Consider the following 22,992-nt stretch of genomic DNA (forward strand, 5'->3'; position numbering starts at 1 on the left):
AGATGCCATTAGAGGATGGAATGAGGCCAGGTGTGGTTGCTCATGCCTGTAATCCTAATGCTTTGGGAGGCTGAGGTGGGTGGATCACTTGAGACCACCCTGGACAAGATGGTGAAACTCTGTCTCTACATTAAAAAAAAAAAAAAAAAAAAATTAGCCAGGTGTGGTGGTATGTGCCTGTGGTCTCAGCTACTTGGGAGGCTGAGGTGGGAGGATCACCTGGACCCAGGAGGTTGAGGTTACAGTGAGCCATGACTGAACCACTGCACTCCAGCTTGGGTGACAGAATGGGACTCTGCTTCAAAAAAAAAAAGAGAGAGAGAGAGATGGATGCTTAAAGGAGAAGCTAAAAAAGGTACACAGACAACCAAAGCTCAATTCTCAATAGAGTACACACTTAAAACAGACAATATGGATTCTAAATGTGCCAATTCCCCAAAAGGGAACTTCCTTTTTTTTTTTTTTTTTGTTTGAGACAGTCTTGCTCTGTTGCCAGGCACCAGGCTGGAGTGCAGTGGTGCAATCTTGGCTCACTGCAACCTCCGACTCCCGGATTCAAGCAATTCTCCTGCCTCAGCCTCCCGAGTAGCTGGGACCACAGGCGCGCACCACCACACCCAGCTAATTTTTGTATTTCTTAGTAGAGACGGGGTTTCACCATGGTCTCAATCTCTTGACCTCGTGATCCGCCTGCCTGAGCCTCCCAAAGTGCTGGGATTACAGGCGTGAGCCATCGTGCCCAGCTGGAACTTCTTTTTTAAAAAAAACCTGTGTGAGTTTGAGGAGTCAGGGAGGAAGCCCAGACTGGCTGTAAGAGACTCAAACCACACAATGTACTCTTCTTATTTCTCCTTTCCCTCTCATGCTTACCCCTGGGGAAACCAAACCACTGGAATTAGCAAGTAGCTAAAAAGTCATGGGGTGGGAAACTCTAAGCTGATGCTGCTTTTACTGTCCAGCTGTGCTTCCTGGATCTGAGCAATTATAGATGTTGATGTTATTGATCATGAGTGTGAAGTGACGACTCCCAAAGTAGTCCTGGCATGGCCCACTATGTGAGGGAGTGGAAGATGTTTAGGTGGCACAAGTTGCACCACAAACAAACAAACAAACAAACAAATAAACAAACTGTGGTGTGTATCAGACCAAGTAAGGACTGCAGGGACTAGCTATACCTATCTCATGGCCATGAAAAAACATGAAAAGCCCAGGATGGTGGTGAAGGAACACCCCAGATCTCTCTTGGCTCTTGCCTCCAGAACAGCTGGCTTGGCCTGTCATCTCAGAATCTTTTGGTGACCTTGTCCTGGCTATCACCATTGGCCTCAGTCTAACTACTACTCCCATCCTATTGAGAGACCTTAAATTGAGGACCTATAACTTTAAAAGCCGAGAAACTCTACCCAAGACATAAGAAAAGAATTAATTTTCTGGACACAGGTTTCTCTGGTCCCCTTCCACTACCTAAAAACAACAACAAAATTCCTTGTGTGGCTCAATCTGTCTTACCCCTCCTGACTCTGCTGACAGACCTTTAAAATCTCCTCCTGGCTGGGAGTGGCAGCTCATGCCTGTAATTCTAACACTTTGGGAGGCTGAGGCGGGTTGATCACTTGAGGTCAGGAATTCGAGACCAACATGGTGAAACCCCATCTCCACCAAAAATATGAAAAATTAATGGTGTGGTGATGCGTGCCTGTAATCCCAGCTACTCAGGAGGCTGAGGCAGGAGAATCGCTTGAACCTGGGAGACAGAGGTTGCAGTGAGCTGAGATCATGCCATTGTGCTCCAGCCTGGGTGACAGAGTGAGACTCGATCTCAAAAAAAAAAAAGCATTTTGATCACCTTTCCAAACTTTTCCACAGTAACTAGGACACTTGTGTTTTCTACATCTGTGTCGAATACGATCCTTAGAAGTTCAGCAGGAAATATTTTGACTAGAGTGGCATGCAGTAGCCTCCAGACAACTACTGATTACATTTCCTTTCTGATTCTAAATGCTTCTCTTTTTAACCTTTACTTTATCTTTATTGAGGCTCCTGAAGGGTGCATATAGTTTATCCTGAAAGAAGCAATTTGGGATTAATCCTTTCAATCATTTTTTGCCTTGTTTTTATTTCCTGTTTTACTCACATCAGGTTTTAATTTTACCAATTCCTTCTTTCTAATTTTTGTACCTCAAGAGTTCAGGAGAGAGATCCAAGATGGCTGATCACTAGCAGCTCGGGATTGTAGCTCCCAGAGAAAGCGCACAGAACGAGAGGACGCCACACTTTTAAACGAATTTTTGTTACCCACGGACCAGAAGATTCCCAGCGGAGGAGCCCCACGGGTCGCCAGGGTGACTCTTGTGGCTGGCGTCGCGGTTTTGCCAGTGCCCCGGCGCAGCGGTTCTTGGTGCAGAGTAAATGGGACTGATCGATGTTTGGAGCTCCAGGAAGGTAGAGTTGCCCATTTACCTGATTGAAGAAGGGACTCAAGAGGGAAGCCAGACTGGAGATTCCCGGGCAGAAAAGCACCACGAATCTTGATGCCGCTGTTTTGACCAGCACAGTGGGTCGCTCAGATTTCGGCGCTGGGAATCAACAAGTTGGACGTCCACTCAGAGACCTAATTTGAAAGTAGGCAATTACAAAGACGACAGGTGGATGAACTCACAATGAAGGGAAGAAACCAGTGTAAAAAGGCGAGAATACCCAAGATCAGAATGCCTCTCCTTCTACAGGTGATCACAGTTCCTCATCAACAAGAGAACAAGACCTGATGGAGAATGAGTGTGTTCCATTAACAGATTTAGGCTTCAAAAAGTGGATAATAAGGAACTTTAGTGACTTAAAAGAACATGTTCTAGCCCAATGTAAAGAAACTAAGAACCTTGAAAAAAGGTTTGAAGAAATCCTAACAAGAATAGATAATTTAGAGAGGAATGTAAGTGAATTAATGGAACTGAAGAATACAATACGAGAACTCCGTGAAGTATGCACAGGTTTTAAGTCGAATTGATCAAGCAGAAGAAAGGATATCAGAGGTCGAAGACCAACTTAATGAAATGAAACAAGAAGACAAGATTAGAGAAGAAAGAGTAAAAAAGAATGAGCAAAGTCTCCAAAAAATATGGGACTATGTGAAAAGACCTAATTTACGATTGATAGGTGTACCTGAATGTCATGAAGAGAATGAATCCAAGTTGGAAAATATTCTTCAGGATATTATTCAGGAAAACTTTCCTAATCTAGTAAGGCAGGACAGTACTCAACTCCAGTTAATCCAGAGAACACCACAAAGATATTTCTCAAATAGAGCAACTCCAAGACACATAATCGCTAGATTCACTAGGGTTGAAATAAAGGAGAAAATTCTAAGGGCAGCTAGAGAGAAAGGTCACATTACCCATAAAGGGAAGCCTATCAGACTCACAGCAGACCTCTCACCAGAAACCCTACAAACTAGAAGAGAGTGGGGGTCAATATTCAATATCCTCAAAGAAAAGAATTTTCAACCCAGAATCTTATATCCCGCCAAACTAAGCTTATAAGCAAAGGAAAAAGAAAATTTTTCGCGAACAAGCAAGCACTCAGTGATTTCATCACCACCAGGCCTGCTTTACAAGAGCTTCTGAAAGAAGCACTACAAACAGAAAGGAACAACCAGTATCAGTCATCCCAAAAACTTACCAAAACGTAAAGAGTATCTCTATAATGAAGAATCTACATCAACTAATGGGCAAAATAGCCAGCTAGCATTAAATGACAATATATTGAACTCACAAATATTAATATTAATTCTAAATTTAAATGGATTAAATGCCCCAATCAAAGACACAGACAGATAAATTGAATAAAAAGTCAAAACCCATTGGTACGCTGTATCCAGATCTATTTCACAAGCAACGACATATAAAGACTCAAAGGGATGGAGGAAGATTCACCAATTAAATGGAGAGGAAAAAAAAAAAAACAGGAGTTGTAACTTTCATCTCTCACAAAATAGACTTTAATAGTAATAAAGACTAAAAGAAACAAAGAAGGACATTACATAATGGTGAAAGGATCAATGCAACAACAGGAGTTAATTATTATAAATATATATGCACCCAATACAGGAGCACCCAGATACATAAGACAAGTTCTTAATGACTTATAAAGAGACCTGGACTCCCGCACAATAATAGCGGGAGATTTTGACACTACATTGTTAATATTCGACAGATCAACAACATAGAAAATTAATAGGGACATCTATGATTTGAACTTAGACCTAGAATAAGTAAACTTAGTGAATATTTATAGAATTCTCCACCCCAGGTCCACAGAACATACATTTTTCTCAATATCACATTACACCTATTTTGAAAGTGACCACATAATTGGAAAATTGGAAGTAAATCACTTTTCAGCATTTGCATAGCATTTCACAGACTTAAATGAAATATTGGTTGGCTGTTTGTTTATTTTCTTCCCTTATTCCTTCCTGTCTCCGTTGTTAAGCACAATTATCGGCATAAAAGAGGTTTTTAATACCTACTTTTAGATTGCATTCCAGCCTGGGCAATAGAGCAAGAATCCTGTTCTCTCTCCCCTTTTTTCTTTCTCTTTCTTTCTCTCAAAAAAATAAAAAATAAAAAAAAGAGTTCAGACAGGCGGATCAAAATTTTTTTCATGATACAGTCTCATCACCATTCTATACATAGTCTGCTTTTATTTATTTTGTGTTTTTAAAAATAATATAATAAACATTTGTCCAACCTAAGAAGTATAAAGAATAAACTATGTACTTTTAAAACAGGGCTATAGGCCAGGCATGGTGGTTCACGCCTGTAATCCCAGCACTTCGGGAGGCGGAAGCAGGCAGATCATTTGAGGTCAGGAGTTCAAGGCCAGCCTGGCCAAAATGGTGAGACCCCCGGTCTCTACTAAAAATACAAAAATTAGCCAGGTGTGGTGGTGGATGCCTGTAAGCCCAGCTACTTGGGAGGCTGAGGCAGGAGGATTGCTTGACCCAGGAGGTGGAGGTTGCAGTGAGCAGAGACGGCGCCACTGAGTGACAGAGTGGGACTCCATCTCAAAAATAATAATAATAATAAAGTAAAATACAGGCTACGGACTTACCTGTACATAGCACCATTCAGTTAATAACTAAAGTTACACCACTTTTTGTAATGACTCCCTTTTTACAGTATAGTGACTGCCCAAAAACACACTAAGTAAATACACTGTAAGAAGTAATACTTGACCTTAGAGTTTCCAGCAAAGACACACACCAAAATCTCCCCCACGCAATTCCCAGCCGGAGGCCTCACGTGGAAGCAGCTGCCTCTGGTCTGTGTGGGACAGCTCCACCTACTGGTCGGCGGCAGAGACGGCATCTTAATTCTATCCATGCTTCCATGCTAGGAAACCCCCTTGTTTAGCCTCAGTTTTGTTTCAAAGGTATTTGGGGTGCTATAAGTTTATTTTCTGTGAAGTTTGAGGGCAATGTAATGATGAGCTCCCAAAAGACTGAAAAATTGGTGAGAGCAATGGTGCAAAATGCAAAATGCACCTTCCCCCATGGTCAAGTCCTGAGTTCCTCTTTTGGGGAGGATAACATATCTACATTACACGAAGTTCTATGCACCAAATATTTATTTACATTAAAATTGTTGTTCACTACAGACATAAATATGTTTTCTTTATTTGGTTGATTTTTTCCATTAAAATTATCCAGGTCTCTTGGATTGAGATAATTTTCTCATTAAAATAAATAGAAATATTGTTTTCATATGTAGGTTTGTCACTCAGCAGCAAGGTTTTTAGAAATGAATTTAGTCATTAAGTAAAGGATAGGTATAACTTCAAAAGAAAAGTACAAATATCTAAATGATAGCAACAGACGAATTAACATTAAAATGTCAATCAACTCAAGACTAACACATAAAAATAAATCAAAAAGAGTAGAAAATTTTAAAGACCACATGAACTAGCATGATTCAAAGTAATTCAGAATAAATAATAATGAAAGCAAAAAAAGCACTTGGCCAGGCGTGGTGGTTCATGCCTGTAATCCCAGTACTTTGGGAGGCCGAGGCAGGCGGATCACCTGAGGTCAGGAGTTCGAGACCAGCCTGGCCAACGTGGTGAAACCCCATCTCTACTAAAAATACAAGCATTAGTGGGGTGTGCTGGCACAGGCCTGTAATCCCAGCTACTCGGGAGGCTGAGGGAGGAGAATCGCTTGAACCCAGGAGGCAGAGGTTGCAGTGAGCTGAGATCGTGCCATTGCCCTCCAGCCTGGGTGACAAGAGCGAAATTCCATCTCAAAACAAACAAACACTTAAGTTGAATATTGAGAATCTTGATTAAAATTAAGCTTATTACTAATTGTTGAAGTAATACATAAATTAATTGTCACAAAAATTCAAACAATACAAAGAGAGTGTAAGAAAAAAATAAAAAATAAACAAATAAAATAAAAAATAAAAAAAAGAGAAAATGAAGAGAGCATAAGAACCCCTTGAATATTTATTTTCAATATTTGATTTCAATTCCTCTACCAATCCCAAATGGACTCAGGCTCAAACATGCATGTACAGTTTGGAATGTATCAGCAATTTTCCTCCAAAATGTGTGTACCATGAACAATGGCTTATGAGTTACCTATTTCTACACTTTCTATTCATTTTATTTTATTTTTTTCTCTTTAGAGATGAGGTCTCACTATGTTGCCCAGGCTGGTCCCAAACTCTTGGTCTCAAGCTATCCTCCCACTTTGGCCCCCTAAAGTGCTGGGAGTAGAGATATGAGTCAGGATGCTTGGCCCTATTTCTACACTTTTTTCCTTTTTTTTTTTTTTTTGAGATGTAGCTTCGTTCTTGTTGCCCAGGCTGGAGTGCAATGACACAATCTCGGCTCACTGCAACCTCCGCCTCCCAGGTTCAAGTGATTCTCCTGCCTCAGCCTCCTGAGTAGCTGGGATTACAGGCATGAGCCACCATGCCTGGCTTATTTTGTATTTTTAGTAGAGACAGGGTTTCACCATGTTGGTCAGGCTGGTCTCAAACTCCCGACCTCATGATCTGCCTGCCTTGGCCCTAAAGTGCTGGGATTACAGACGTGAGCCACTGTTCCTGGCATTTTTTTTTTTTTTTTTTTCGAGAGAGAATCTCACTGTGTCACTTAGGGCTGGAGTGCAGTGGTACGATCTTGGCTCCACCTCCCAAGTTTAAGCAATTCTTCTGCCTCAGCCTCCCGAGTAACTGGGATTACAGGCATGCACCACCACGTCCGGCTAATTTTTGTATTTTTAGTAGAGACAGGATTTCTCCATGTTGGTCAGGCTGGTCTCAAATTTCTGGCCTCAAGCAATCCAGCCACCTCGGCCTCCCAACATGCTGGGATTACAGGGGTGAGCCACTGCGCCCAGCCTACTTCTACATTTTCTTGCCAATATTAGATATTATCAGACTCTTTAGTTTTTGCCAATCTGAAGGACCAAAAATCTCACTGGAATCTATACTCCTCTAATGGTTAGAGAGATTGCATACTTTCGCTTTCTTCTTTTGTGAGTTGCCTGTTCCTATCGTATCACTGACGTTTTGCTCTGCTGTTACAACCACAGTATCTCAGTGGCTTACAACAAGCATGTAGTTCTTGATCACTTTACATGAGGACTGAGGTTGCCCTGTAGCTCTGCTCAGTTTCTATTCTCATTCCTGGCCCCAGGCTGAATGAGCATCGTCCTCTAAGACAGGCTACTCCCACAACATGGAGAGGAAAGACAAAATGCAAAACTACAAGATGCATGCCATTTAAAACTTCTGTCCAGATGTGGCATATGTCACATCTTCTCACCTTCCACTGGCTAACACAACTCTCACCAGCCAGCACTGGCTGTGGGTCAGGGAAGTACCCTCCTCCGACAGGGTATATGATGAAGGTGGGAATGCTTAACATTGACATAGGGAAGGAGCGGATAACTGGGAATTTGATTATTATCTACTAAAGGGTTCCACTTTTCTTTTTTTTTTTTGAGACAGAGTCTCACTCTGTCACCCAGACTGGGGTGCAGTGATCTTGGCTCACTGCAACCTCCGCCTCCCAGGTTCAAGTGACTCTCCTGCCTCAGCCTTCCAAGTAGGTGGGATTACAGGCATGTGCCACCACACCTGGCTAAGTTTGTAGTTTTAGTAGAAATGGGGTTTCACCATGTTGGTTGGGCTGATCTCGAACTCGTATTTATTTATTTATCTATTTATTTTTGAGATGGAGTCTTGCTCTGTAGCCCAGGGTGAAGTCCACCTCCTGAATTCAAGTGATTCTCCTGCCTCAGCCTCCCGAGTAGCTGGGATTACAGGCATGTACCACCAGGCTCAGCTAATTTTTGTATTTTCAGTAGAGCTAGGGTTTCACCATATTGGCCAGGCAGGTCTCGAACTCCTGACCTTAAGTGAGCCACCCACCTCAGCCTCCCAAAGTGCTGGGATTACAGGCATGAGCCACTGTGCCCGCACACAAGCCTTACTCTAAGGTGATTCCACTTGGTATGTGATTCTCTTCCACGAACACAGGTTATAAGGTGTTTCCTGTATGAACTGAGATTCTCTCTCTGACTTTGATCAAATACAGACATGCAGAATGAAAACATGGTCTGGCTGACACTTCCACTTCTGGCATCTCTACATACTGAGATGGCCTTGATACCTAAGAAAGTGCTGTGCAGATGGCAGCCCAGGCGGAGCAAGGCCAGGGAAGGCCTCTCCCTGTTAGGAAAGGCATTCTCATAGTTTTCTTCCCGTGCACAATGTAAATTTATAAATTCTTTTTTCTTTTTTTTTTTTTTTGAGACAGAGTCTCACTCTGATGCCCAGGCTAAAGTGTAGTGGTGTCGTGATCCTGGCTCACTGCAACCTCTGCCTCCCGGGTTCAAGCGATCTTACTGCCTCAACCTCCCACGTAGCTGGAATTACAGGCACCCGTCACCATACCCAGCTAATTTTTGTTTTTTTAGTACAGGTGGGGTTTCACTATGTTGGCCAGGCTGGTCTTGAACTCCTGACCTCAAATGATCAGCCCACCTTGGCCTCCCCTTTAAAGTGCTGGGATTGCAGGCATGAGCTACCATGCCCAGCCTGAATTCATAAATTCTTGAGAGATGGGAAATGGCATCCTTTAATGAGAAGTGTGGATGTAGACGACACTAACAGAAACCAGCAAAGTGCTTTCATAAAATTCCCAAGTTCTCAAGGAAAATTTAACAGTCGAGTTAAGATCCATAAAATGTGCATGCCCACAACTGAGTAAAAGATAGGACTGTGATTAGGAAAAACAGAAAATGTTAAATTTTAATTTAATGGGTTAATTTAGAAAACATTGGCAAGTATTTTCTCCTCTTATTATACCATTCCCTGTTCTCATTTTTGCTGCAGAGGTCAAGTTTGGGAACTGCAGAACTTAAGGGGTAGGAGGCAATGCCTTCAAAACAAAGATGAAACCCGGGCACAGTGGCTCATTCCTGTAATCCCAGCATTTTGGGAGGCCCAGGTGGGCGGATCACTTAAGATCAGGAGTTTGAGACCAGCCTGGACAATATGGTGAAACCCCGTCTCTACTAAATATACAAAAAAATTAGCTGGGTGTAGTGGTGCACATCTGTAATCGTAGCTACTCAGGAGGTTGAGGCAGGAGTACTGCTTCAACCTGGGAGACAGAGGTTGCAGTGAGCTGAGAAAACGCCACTGCACTGTAGCCTGGCCCATACAGTGAGACTCTGTCTCAGAAAAATGAAAGATGAAAAGGAAATCCTTCTTTTCTCCTGCTTCACATCTGCAATGGTGCAGGAATCCAGATGTAACTACATGTAATTGGTGAACTGCAAGAAGTTAAAAGCCTGAAGAATGCAGCTGGCATGAAAGGCTTTTATTCATACAGGTAACGTGATCTAAATGACTGACTGCATGTTTAGAAAACAGGAAGAATGCTGGGCGTGGTGGCTCATGCCTGTAATCCCAGCACTTTGAGAGGCTGAGGCGGGCAGCTCAGGAGGTCAGGAGTTCAAGACCAGCCTGGCCAACATGCTGAAATCCCGTCTCTACTAAAAATACAAAAATTAGCCTGGCATGGTGGTGGATGCCTGTAATCGCAGCTACTTGGAAAGTTGAGGCAGGAGAATCGCTTGAACCCAGGAGGCAGAGGTTACAGCCTGGGCGACAGAGCAAGACTACATCTCAAAAAAAAGAAAAAGAAAGAAAAAGAAAAAGGAAATTAGAAGAGTGAGGGACGGCAGCAAGGGTGAAGAATCGCCCCTCACCAGACAAGACCACAACAAAATTAATTGAGTCCTCATTTTGGCTTTAAAATAAAAAAAAGGGGCTGGGCATGGTGGTTCACTCATGTAATCCCAGCACTTTGGGAGGCCGAGGCAGGCAGATTTCTTGAGCTCAGGAGTTAGAGACTAGCCTGGACAACATGGTAAAAACCTGTCTCCACTAAAAAGACAAAAATTAGCTGGGCGTGGTGGCTGGTGCCTGTAGTCTCAGCTACTCAGGAGGCTGAGGTGGGAGGATCATCTGAGCCCAGGAGGTGGAGGTTGCAGTGAGCTGAGATCGCACCACTGCACTTCAGCCTGGGTGACAGAGTGAGACCCCATCACAAACATTAAATAAATAAATAGTGAACAAAAGGAAATTGTATACCCAGGCTTAATACGGAGTGAGGCCTTCTAGGGAAAAGAACAGCAACAACAATAACAATACCAAACCTTCTGCAGGAGCAGGGTGCAAAGAAATGGTGTGACAAAGACAGGCTGGGGAAGATAATGCCTGCAATTCTGGACACCTTGGGACTGAGTGTTCCCTTTGAGAAATCTATATGAAGGTCCATGGAAGCAGGTGAAAGCCCAAGACAGAAGCTGGGGCTGAAGATAATCATCTGTGAACCAATGATTTATCTGATATTCTCCATGAAGGAGATCACTGCACAGAGTAGAGAATAACAAGAGGCCTGGCATAAGCCTTGAAGAAAATCATTATGTCATGGCTGGGTGGGAGAAGGTGGAATAATAGCCAGAGGTAGGAGGAAACGTGCAGAGTCCATGCAAAGAAGAAAAAAAGAGTAGAAATGTGGAGGGCCATTAAAAATTTATTCTGACACCTGTTAAGACAGAGGAAAATTTTACTCAAGATAACTGTCCCTGTCTCCCTTCCCACTGCCCTAATAATGCTTACTAGCATCAACCTGAAATTCTTTGTCCCAGGGTCTGTTTCTAGGGGAACCTGAGCTGACAGTGCATCATGAACCAAGGATTATGATTCAAGCACATATGGCACATTAACGAAAGCTGAGCATATGCCAAGCCATAAAGGCTCGACACATTTCAAAAGAGTAAAATCATATAAAATGTTCCCAGCCCAACTTCAATTAGGCAAGATAAGAAAAAAATAACCCTCCTTCTGTTTAGAAATTAAGAAACATGACTCTAAACTTCTAAATAATCTGAGGTCAACGGAGAAATCAAAAGAGAGTAGAGAAGGGAAAATAAGCAAAAGGAGGAGTGAAAGAAAAAGACCTTCAACGAGCAGGACTACTGTCAGCAGAGATGGCAGGAAGGAAACATGGCTGTTGGCTAAGTTATAGCAATGCATTCATGGGTTTTTGTTATTGTAGTTATTTTATCTTCTGTTTTGAAGAATGATTTGTTATTTCTTCACAGTTATGGGACAAGTAAAATTACATAACCTGAAAAAAGAAAACAACCCACAAAGCCACACTTTGTGCATTAGTAAAGAAAAAAGGCTGAAAACCAGTGAGCTAAACATTCATTTCAAAAAGGTAGAAACAGAAAATTAAATCTAAAGAAAGAAGAAAATAAGAGAACTAGTTAAAAACAAATGTACAAAATCAAGTGTCAACAAAGCCAAATGTAATCTCTGTGAAGGCTGATAAAATTGATAACTCCCTCTCAAAATCAATCAAGAAAAAAAAAAAGAAGAGCATACAAGTAACTGATGTCAGAAATGAAAAGGAGGTTATCACTACAGATTCTACAAACCTTAAAAAGACACTATGAGGCTGGTCCGAGTGCAGTGGTGTTTACAACTAATTGATCACAACCAGTTAGATTTATTTGTTCCTTCTCCACTCCCACTGCTTCACTTGACTAGCCTTTAAAAAAAAAAAAAGATATTATGAGACTGTTAACAAGTTGATGGCAATTTGAAAATGTAGATGTTTTAGTCTATTTTCTATTGTTATAACAGAATACTATAGACAGGATAATTTACTAAAAAGAAATTTCTTATAGTTCTAGAGACTGGGAAGTCCAAGAGCATGGTGCCTGCATCTGGTGAGGGCCTTCGTGCTGCATCATAACTTGGCAGAGAGCATCACATGGTGAAAGGGCAAGGGCAGGCCAGCTCAGGTCTTTTTTCCTCTTCTTATAAAACCACCAGTCCCAACATGATGGCCCCACTCTGATGGCCTTGTCTAATTTTAATTACATCCCAAAGACCCCACCTTCAAATATCATCAACATGAATGTGAGGACTACATTTCCAACACGTGAAATTTAGGGAACACACTCAGACCATAGCAATGTGAGAAATTGCTAAAAACATACAATTTACCAAAACAGACACAAGAAGTAAGAGACACCATGAAGTTCTTGTAGTAGTTTAAATATGGGCACAATTTTTTTGCAGCCAAATGCTACCAAGAAGTAGTCTCCCCACCTCTTTAATCTGAGCTGGGCTTATGACTTCTTTGACCAATAGAATGTGGTAAAAGTGAATGTCTGAAGTTTCCACTTTCACTCTCTTGGACCCCTGAGACCATCATATAAGAAAGCTAGTCTAGCCTATTGTAAGAGAGGACACATAGAGATGTTGTTCTAAAATGTAGCCTGGATCTCCATTTTCTCTGTTTTAATCACACTTCTTTTAGTTGCATGGCACAGAACCCCAGTCAAGCTACCTGGGTTTCCTCCTAGCTCAGACAAATGGTATAAAACCCTGCAACCCTGAACTTACAGGATTTCTACCTGGCTCCTAAACCAATTAGCAACTTTGTCTTGGAGATTAATCCCTAGCAGAGACTCCCATGGGCCAGGCTCATTCTTCCAAGCAGAGCATAACCCTTGGATATCAAATGGCCAGTTACTCCAATTTCCAGAAGTTTGGGATCACCTCTAGGGAGGAGAGCCTCATCTGAATGGTGAATGTGGGTGCAGGCCATGGGTATGTTCAGCTCAGCCTTCTGAGGTCTCCTTCTCTCCTGCATACATGTCTGTCTGCTTTCTGCTCTTTAGGACCTGTCCCTATGGGGAGCCTGTATCAAACAGCGGTGCCCATGGAGCCTGTATTCCTGAGAAGCATGAAGAAGCCACAGCAGTCACTGTTGGTATCTTCCCAGATCCACTCAGCATCTCTTCTGTATGTTTAAGCTTGCTTACCTGATCCCATTATACTCTGCTTAGGACTCTTTTCTGATGGCAGAAAGGAACTTGGCCTATGAAGGGCAGGCCAGAAGTACCAGATGGTCAATACCCATGAAAACAGCCCTTGATGACAGATGGGAAGTTGGTAAACACAATTCCCTTGCTCCTTCATAGGGTAACTGGGTATGTTCTATACAGTCTCCCAAGGTTGCCAGTAGGACTGAGTCCCAGTTGCCCACAGTGGTAACTTGCTTGATAATGCACCATTTATTGGCCGCCCTCCTCTCTACATCTCCCTTCTCCATTCCTTTACCAGTGTTTATGGAATCAAACTCAAACTACCATCTGCACTCAAATTCTGACTTGGCTTCTGGAAAAATGGAAACTGAGAACAGAAATCCAGCGCATAGGCCAGGTGCAGTCACTCATGCCTGTAATCCCAGCACTTTGGGAGGCTGAGGCAGGTAGATTACCTGAGGTCAGGAGTTTGAGATCAGCCTGACCAATATGGTGAAACCCCATCTCTACTAAAAACACAAAAATTAGCCAGGCATGGTGGCAGGCACCTGTAATCCCAGCTACTTGGGAGGCTGAAGCAGGAGAATCACTTAAACCCAGGAGGCAGAGGATGCAGTGAGCCAAGACCGTGCCATTGCACTCCAGCCTGGGCAACGAGAGCGAAACTCCATCTCAAAAAAAAAAAAAAAAAGAAAGAAAGAAAAGAAATTCAGCACATAGCCTTCTAAGCCACACATCCTTCCACATAGCTGTTTTCAGTAATAAAGCCAGTATTTTCGCCTCCATTGCCTAATGCCTCGAACTACTGCCCAACTGATTCTGAAATCAGCAGGGAAAGAGGCATGTTATTTATCATCCCCACAAGCCTCCAGAAAACTGAATACAGACTTGGAGAATGCAGCCAGTGCTGTGTCAAGTGCTTGTAGTTCTAGCTACTCTGGAGGCTGAGGTAGAGGGCCACTGGAGCCTAGGAGTTCGAGGCTGCAGTGAGCTATCATCGTACCACTGCACTCCAGCCTGGGCAACAGAGCAAGACTCTGTCTTTAAAATATATATATATTAAAAAAATAACAGAGGAATGCTAGAGTGGAAGGAAGCGAGGGCCCTTCCCCCATACACATGCAGCAGGAGACAGGAAATAACTGTGTGGCAGAGTTCACAAGGGAGGTGGGTGGTCTCGACCCTGGGGCACAGCTGCAGCATCCTGCTCTTCCCTGGCCCTTCCTTGGCACACCCGGTGAAGCTGGGTAACACATGACTCTGCCCAGCCAGCTCTCCTAGGGCCCTCTCAGGACGGATGGCAGGAATCAATGCCCAGTATACATAGTCTTTATTTATTGGAAGTCCTGATATCCAGGAAAGCCAGGCACACAGCCAGGGCTCAGGACTCCACCTGGCCACCCTGCAGGGGAGGGGTACAGGGGGCAGTCATTCATGTCCAGTTTTCCTGCAGGCGAAGGAGTCCTCAGGAGGCAGGAAGTGGCTGTGCCTGTGGAGAAAGCACATCAACATCTACTAGCACCTCCTCTGCGCCCAGCCTGGGGACCACTGCTGGGGAGCCTGTGTAGACACCACAGAGGGTGACCTTGCAGAGCCCACAGGCGGAGAGAGAGGGTGTCGGGCAATGACCTTGGCCCTGAATCACATGAAAGTCAGCTGAGGTGAACTGTCATGGGGGGCAGGGAAGGCTCCATTCTGCTATATTTACTGGGCACTTGCCATGTGCCCAGCAGGCAAAACTCTCTGACTCAAGCAGGGAGAGATAGACAATAAATATGCCAACCTGCGAGAAATTCTGTGAAGAAAACAATCAGGGTAAAGGGCGGAGGTGTGTGTGGAGTGGAAGGAACATGAACCACTTCAATTGTCAGCCACAAAAACACAGGACATTCTGTTAAGTCTGCATGCCACGCTGTAGGAGATGAGAATGTTTGTGTTTGCAACTGTGTAGACCAGAGAATGTGGGAGGCCCAAACCTCACTGCCCCCAGCTAGGAAGGAAAAATTGTAACTGGGAAGGAGGGGATGGTGGGGAGGAGCTGAGTATAGTTACTCTGAGTGTATTGGAAAGTCACAAGAAGGTTTTAAAGGGGAGAGATGTGACCTAATTCCTTTTTTTTTTTTTCCTCGTTGAGAGACAGAGCCTTGCTCTGTGCCCAGGTTGGAGGGCAATGGCACAATCTCGGCTCACTGCAACCTCTGCCTACTGGGTTCAAGCAATTCTCCTGCCTCAGCCTCCCAAGTAGCTGGGATTACAGGCACCCATCACCAGGCCTGGCTAATGTTTTGTATTTTTAGTAGACACGGGGTTTTGCCATGTTGGCCAGGCTGGTCTTGAACTCCTGATCTCAGGTCATCCACCCAACTCAGCCTCCCAAAGTGTTGGGATTACAGGCATGAGCCACCGTACCCAGCCCTAATTCCCATTTTTAAAAGCTCCTTTGGCTGCCAGGGAAGAGAAGACTATCAGGGCAGGGGTGGCCGTAGGGAGACCAGGGAGAGGCTGGTTGCTGGTCCAGAGAGGGAAGCAGCAAATGGCTCTAAGATAGAAGGATTGGGTCTTTACTGTTCAAATGCCCAAAAAACTTGAAAGAGAGAAATGTCAACAGCTGACTGAGAACAGTATGTGATCATTAGGAAATGTTTCCTGAGGAGAATTAAGTTCCCTCCAGCTCTCATGGGTCATAGTCTCTGCCCTTGGGGTCTGAGCTATTCACTTATCCCTGCCTTACAAAAACAATGAATGAATGCCTATAGGGCCTGGTATGAAGGACATCGCCCCAATCTTCAGCTGAGAGCTCCCCTGACACAGTTATAGGATGTAAGCTTTGATGGAGGGGCTCAGACCCTTGGGAACTTGAAGACAGGGGCAGGAAGTGGGTGGGGACATCAGGGAGGTCTTCTGAGAGAGGTGCCATCTTAGCTGGAATAGGAATTAGCCAGGAGATGGATTAGGAAGGGCAGTGCAGGCAGAGGGAAACGGCTGGACAAAAGCAGCAGAGACATGCACTTGAGTAACTGCATGTTCACTGGGGCTGGAACACAGAGTTTAAGGGGAAAAGTGGGGAGAGGTGGGGCCATGGGTCGCAGGAGCTGCACCCTACAGGGCCCTTTGGGCTGTGCTGGTGTTGAGACTTGGTTTGGTGGAAGTGAGCGCCATGGAAAGGTTTCTAAATAGAAGCAGAACATGGTCAGATTTCTCTGAGATCAGTCTCAGATGATCACCAAGAATGAATGGAAGTCAAGATGGAAAATGGAGCCTAGGAGAAGGATGGCCAGGTGGCCCAAGAGAGAAAACAGGGCTGCAGGGGCAGAGAAAGGGCCCCAGGAGAGGGTGTTGAGAGGGGCTGGGGAAAGATGTGACTTTCACCTTTGGAGCTGACAGTGAGGGGGGCAGTAAACATCTAAAAGAGCATTTCTCAACCTTTTTCCATTACTGCCTCTCCCCAAGGAGTCTTTTTAGACTTTTGTTCTAATTGCCCAACCATGAAACTTACATATCACAGATATACTGCATATCTGGCTTACATACTACATACATTTAAAAGAATGAGCTTTCTTTGGCCACCCCAGCCCAGCCCCTCTCCAGTGCAGCTGAGGAGTAGTGAGAAAGAAGAGAGAGGATGAAGGAGGAGGTCGATGAAGTCAGCCTAGGGAAGAACACAGAGAACCCAGTAAGGACCTGGAATTTGTTCTCAATGTGACACGAAGCCACTGAAGAGCTTTAAGCATAGGTGTAATGAGACTAGATTTCAGTTCTATGTGCTCATCCAGGCCACTTTATGGAGGCAAGAGAAGAGGGATAAAGGGAGACCAGGGAGAAGGCTGGGGCAGGTATCCTGGAGGTGGAGGGTGAGGGGGTAGTAGACCAAAGCAGGGGCCGTAGGGGGCAAGAAGTGATGATGCTTTGGATCCTGGATGCATGGCATAGGCCTGTGTAGTGGGGTAGGGCTGAGGATGACTCCAAGGTCTTTACCCAGAACAACCAGAAGGATGAAGGGGATGTTATGGAGAAATGAGGTGAACTGAGGTGAGCCCCTCTTACCTCCATGGTCGTAGGTGAGCGTGGCAGCTGCACCTGCTCAGCGCACTGCAGGAAGCGGCGCATATGCTCCGTACAGTTGCCCATAGCTGCCTCGTTCTGCCGAAGACACTCCTCAAAGGCCTCGAAAGGCTGAGCACAGGCCTGGCGGATCTGGCGGATGATTGGGCTGTGGGGGTAGGGCAGTTCGGACCCTGGGAGATTCCCACCCCACTGCCCACCCTCCACTGTCTCACACTTGCCCACACTCACTGGGCGGACGTGCACTGGGCAATGCTCATCTTAAGATAGTGACAGTCCCGCTGCCAGGATTCAGGCTTTGCGGCCACACACTGGCCATACTGCTCCAGCTCCCGGCCGCAGTAGCGAGCGGTGATCTCCAGGGCTGCCTGCCTGTGGGACAGGATGGGCTGAGGATCATTCTTGGCAGCAGGCAAGAAAGGAAATTTTTTTTTTAAGAGACAGGGGTGTCACTGTGTGGCCCAGGCTGGAGTGCAGTGGCATGATCATAGCTCACTGTAGCCTCCAACTCCTGGATTCAAGTGATCTTCCTGTCTCAACATCCTAAGTAGCTGGGACCACACGCATGAGCCACCATGCCCAAATAATTTTTTATGTTTTATAGAGGCAGGGTCTTGCTATGTTCCCAGGCTGGTAGCGAACCCCTGGACTCAAGCTCGATCCTCCCGCTTAGACCTCCCAAAGTGTCAGGATTACAGGCATGGGCTATGGTGCCTGGCAAAGAAAGGGAGTAGTCCTAATCTGGCTCTGAAGTAGGACTAGGTGTCCAGGGCAGATGTGGGAGTCTGAAGGATCCTGAGATAGGGCCAAAGAAGTGTAGAGATGAGGCCTAGCCCTGAGGCTTGTAAAGCAGGAGGAGAGCTTTCAATGCCTTCAGGGTCCTAGAAGACAAGCCTTGAAATCCAGGCACCCCCCAGTAGGCCTAGGGATCATGCAGAGAAGACTCAGGGCCTTAGAAGTAAGATCTAGAATTCCAGAATGAGAGTTTGAGACCCCTAAATGGGTTTGGGGGGTTCTAAAAGTAAGGTTTAGAGGTCCAAGAGGTGGGTCTCAGGTCCTGGGAAAGTGTCTTAGCCAAAGACTTTAAGATGAAACCTGAGGCCCTGGTGTAGGACTCAAGGCCCCAGGGGCGTGAGGTCTGGAAGCCCTGGATGAGGTTGGTGCTCTGGGAATCCCGGGCAAGGTCAGAGGGGTCTAGGAACAAGTCTATGGACCCTACAGGTGAGGACTAGGGTCCTGGGCAGATCTGGAAGGTTCAAAAGGTAAAGTTTGGTGATCAAGAGGGAGGAACCTGGAGCTCTAAGGACAGGTGTAGGAGTCCTAGAGGTCCCTAAATAAGTCTGTAATCTTAAGATTTCGGTGTGAAGGGCCGGACCTGGAGTACTGTGGGCAGAGCTTGGGTGAAGAGTGACTAGACCGAAGTCCTAAGCCGCTACGAGAGGGGGCAGGGCCTAAGCGCTTAGAAGGTGGGGCTTGGGCATGCAGAGGGTTGGAGCTTGTGAGGGAAGGCGCTGAATCTTGAGGGTCGGATCTCCAAGAAGCAGGGAGAGTGGTCCTAATTCTGGAGGTCCCAGACTAGGTCTAGATCACTGGGTAAGAAGGGGCGCGGCAGCACGTACGGGAGACGTGCTCCCACTACTCACATCTCGAGACCTTTGCCGGTGTGGGTCAGTCGGGAAGGAACGACCCGCCTTTTCCGGTATCGGTTGCCATGGCGGCGCCCGGCCCAGCCTGTTTTTTTTTTCCGGTAGCCGATTGGACTAGCAGCCTGTTCCCTTTTGGCTTAATCTATCATGGCGGCGCCCTACCTCTTTTTCCTGCTCCGGCTTGTCTTGGCGGCGCCCTGAGTAACCACTTCCTCCCTCTTCTGGCTAAATTGCTTTATCCCTATTTCCTGCTTGCCATGGCAGCGCCCAGGGTTCAACGGAAGTAAGCAATGGAAAGTACGGTGGTGCCTCGGTTCCAAAGAGAATGCACCGCCGAGCTGCGCGGTACCTCACGGAATTGAGCAGCAGACACAAGCGCTCCAAATCTCCCGACTGGAGCTGGTGGCGAGCGGCTGCCGTTGCTGCAGCGTCTCAACATGCTGTTCCCGTTTTGGTGGGGTGCTGTGGCGGTCGGCTATTGGGCTCAGGGATAGGGGACCTGATTCCTAACGTTGCGCTGCCACCGTCGGCCTTGCGCAGACGCTGATAGTCCTCCTGGCACCCTGTTTCACGCGATCGCTTGGAACTGGAGGCAAGAGGGAGTCAAACCAAGAGCCGAACTAACTCGGCTTCGACCTCCTATTTACTTAGCCTGAATGACCCAGACGTTCCCCTCCAAACCTTAGCATAGGCCAGGACAGACATGGTGTTTAATCCCGACTCCATGAAACTAACAGCCAGTTACTTCCTCTCTTTGTAATTCATGCCTCCTAGTGTAGCAGCATCTCCCCCTCCCTTCTCATCTGTCTTAAAAGTGTGAAGTTAGATGTGGGCGTGAGTTTCCCCACTTAAGAGACTGGATATCCCATGATCAGAACTGAGCATCAGTCTTGCCGTTTAGTTTGCAGATCTTTCAAGATTCTAGTCAAAATGAGCAGAGCATTTTGCAGTTAATCAGAGTTGAAGATGAACAAGAGCTTCTTGACTGTGAACTAGTAACGACCACTTGGAGTCTCAATGTGTTTGTAAAATGATGATGATGACAGTGACATCATAGAGGACATAGTGCAAGTGAAGAGTTGGGTACAGTGCTTGGGGCCTCAGGAGTTCTGGTTAAGTGAGAACTGTACGGGAGGTTGTGACCATGAGCTACCCTGGTTGGCAGCTGACATCCGAGGATCAGCACTGGCCATCTGAATCTGCCATGGGCACATAAAGAAAGCTTTACACCTTGAGATCCCTCCATTCTTCCTTCTTAAATTTCCAATTGTATGTTTGATGGGAGAAGAGGGGAAGGAATCAACATTTCAAAGCTCTGGAAAGAGTCAGATAACTGTTTTTGGCTCCAAATGTGGACTAAATCCCTAGATTTTCCTCTACTGGGAGAATGAAATCTTAACCCATCCCATTTCCTTGTTGGTACTCAAAAAGCGATACGCCAAAGATGCATTTTGACATGCTGAAAGGGCCTTAGAAGCTGCCTCAGAACGTCTGTCTAACCTTGTCTTGTTCGTGTGTGGGGGTGGGGTCGCCCACAGATGCACAGGGAGGGAGTTTCTGAAATATTCTTATCTAACCAAGAAATCTTCTTTAAAAAAAAATTCAGTTGTCTTAAACCCTCTTTCTAGGGACCTCATTAAAGACCTGGGAAAAATCAACTACCTTTTAACGGGAAAACCAAACTGTAGAATGTTTTTTTTTTTTTTTTGAGACAGAGTCTCACTCTGTTGCCAGGCGCCAGGCTGGAGTGCAGTGGCACAATCTCGGCTCACTGCAACCTCCGCCTCCTGGGTTCAGGCAATTCTCCTGCCTCAGCCTCCCGAGTAGCTGGGACTACAGGCGCACACCACCATGCCCAGCTAATTTTTGTATTTTTAGTAGAGACGGGGTTTCACCATGTTGGCCAGGATGGTCTCGATCTCTTGACCTTGTGATCCGCCCGCCTTGGCCTCCCAAAGTGCTGGGATTACAGGCTTGAGCCACCGTGCCTGGTCGTAAAATGTTTTAAAGAGATTTATTTTGAGCCAGTATGAGTGACCATGGCCTAGGGAACACAGGCTCAAGAGGTCCTGAGAAAGTGTGCCTGAGACAGTAGAATTACAGTTTGGTTTTATACATTCTAGGGGGGCAGGAGTTACAGACAAAGACAAATCAGTACATGAAAGGTGAGGATTGTGTTCAGCTGGGCGCAGAGGCTCACGCCTTTAATCCCGGCGGGCGGATCACGAGGTCAGGAGTTCGAGACCAACCTGGCTACAAAAAAATCAACCCCATCTCCACAAAAAATTAGCCAGGCGTGGTGGCAGGCACCTGTAGTTCCAGCTACTCAGGAGGCTGAGGCACGAGAATTGCTGCGGAGGTTGTAGTGAGCTGAGATCACACCACTGCACTCCAGCCTGGGTGACAGAGCATTACTCTTTCAAAAAAAAAAAAAAAACTCTACTGTATTTTTATAATACATTTTGTAGTACCACTTATAACCACTTGGGTGTGTGGATTGCCCATTAAATAAAACAGTTTACAGTTGACCCTTGAACAACATGGATTTAAACTGTACTGGTTCGCTTATACTCGGATTTTCTTCTGCCTCTGCCACTCTGAGACAACAAGACCAACCCCTCTTCCTCCTCCTCAGCCTACTCAATGTGAAGAGGACAAGGATGAAGGCCTTTATTATGATCCACTTCCACTTAATGAATAGTATATTTTCTCTTCCTTATGATTTCCTTAATAACACTTTATTCTCTCTAATTCACTGTTGCAAGAATACAGTATATAATGCATATAACATACAAAATATGTGTTAATCTACTGTTTATATTATCAGTAAGACTTCAGGTCAATAACAGGCTATTAGTAGTAAAGTTTTGGGGGAGTCAAAAGTTATATGTGGATTTTCTGCTGCATTGTTTAAGGGTCAACTGTAGATTCAAGAGCTACCTAGGAGTGTAGAGTTGACTGACAGGACTGGGACTGAAGTGTCAACGCTGGAGTGGGGATTTCATCTACCCAGCAGGGTTGGTGCTGCCAGTGTGTCATGTGCTGCAGCCTTTTTTACTACAACAAATATGGAAGTCACAAGTATGGTCTACGGTGGTGGCTTCTGCATTAGAAACATAGGGCAGGCACGGTGGCTTGTGCCTGTAAATCCCAGCACTTTGGGAAACTAAGTTGGATGGATTGCTTGAGCCCAGGAGTTTGAGACCAGCCTGGGCAACATGGTGAAACCCTCTACAAAAAATACAGAAGTTACCTGGGTGTGGTGATGTCATAGGTAGTGGATTTATCCTTCCAATACCAACAACTAAAAAATCTGGACAAAATGGGAGACAACAGAGTTCAGAAATTGGAATTGTAGCACAATGGTCCCCAAGAGAAAGCAGACAAATGAAGTGACACTAGTTTCCAGGCTACATAGCCCAGGGGTGTCCCTGGGTTGAGACAAAGTTGAGAATTCAGAGAGGCCAAGGCAGCTAGAGTTTGTAAGGCAGGGTACCAGAGAGTAACGTGCACAGTCCTGCAAAGGGTTTCCTGCACGTGTAGCCCACAGCGTGCCTGTGAACACACTCCTGGAGGCCAAGGGAACCACCACCCAGGAAGGTGCAGGCAGAGCAGTCCTGGAGCTTGCAGTTGTCCATGTTCTGCCCCCCGCCCCCGGCCCCACACAGCCATAGTGTAGAACATCACTGTGCACTGGGTAAATTACTCAAAGATACTGCCTCTAATGAGGCAAAATTCGCCCTAAATGACTGCTCTGGTCTCACTTAAGCAAGCTTAGAAACTTAGAAAACGGAAATCTGGTGTATGAAATCAAGATCTCCAGATAGACCGGGTGTGGTGGCTCATGCCTGTAATCCC

The 22,992-nt window shown here is 45.4% G+C and overlaps 1 protein-coding gene across 2 annotated transcripts; it reads right to left on the reverse strand.

Moving 5' to 3' along the window:
* Positions 1-14,739: 14,739 nt before the first annotated feature.
* CHCHD5 (coiled-coil-helix-coiled-coil-helix domain containing 5) lies at positions 14,740-19,390 on the reverse strand. Of its 2 annotated transcripts, none has more exons than XM_012434434.3 (4): positions 19,132-19,390; positions 17,720-17,860; positions 17,471-17,636; positions 14,740-14,915 (listed from the first exon to the last, which is right to left on the reverse strand). In XM_012434434.3, coding segments are annotated over exons 1-4 (333 nt in total). In that variant the 5' UTR covers positions 19,134-19,390; the 3' UTR covers positions 14,740-14,891. The 2 variants fall into 2 exon arrangements, with proteins under 2 accessions (XP_012289857.1, XP_012289858.1); XM_012434435.2 differs by having other exon boundaries at positions 19,297-19,389.
* Positions 19,391-22,992: the final 3,602 nt, after the last annotated feature.

Source organism: Aotus nancymaae, unplaced genomic scaffold (assembly GCF_030222135.1).
Source record: "Aotus nancymaae isolate 86718 unplaced genomic scaffold, 86718_ANA_hifiasm-v0.15.2.pri h1tg000017l, whole genome shotgun sequence".
NCBI classification, from domain to species: Eukaryota; Metazoa; Chordata; class Mammalia; order Primates; family Aotidae; genus Aotus; species Aotus nancymaae.

What these genes read in the sequence shown, in the direction of transcription:
- CHCHD5 (XM_012434434.3), bottom strand. An exon ending in GCCCAGTGCACGTCCGCCCA is followed by an intron (nt 17,637 to 17,719) that starts GTGAGTGTGGGC and finishes CTACCCCCACAG; the next exon opens with CCCAATCATCCGCCAGATCC. An exon ending in GCTCACCTACGACCATGGAG is followed by an intron (nt 14,916 to 17,470) that starts GTAAGAGGGGCT and finishes CTTTCTCCACAG; the next exon opens with GCACAGCCACTTCCTGCCTC.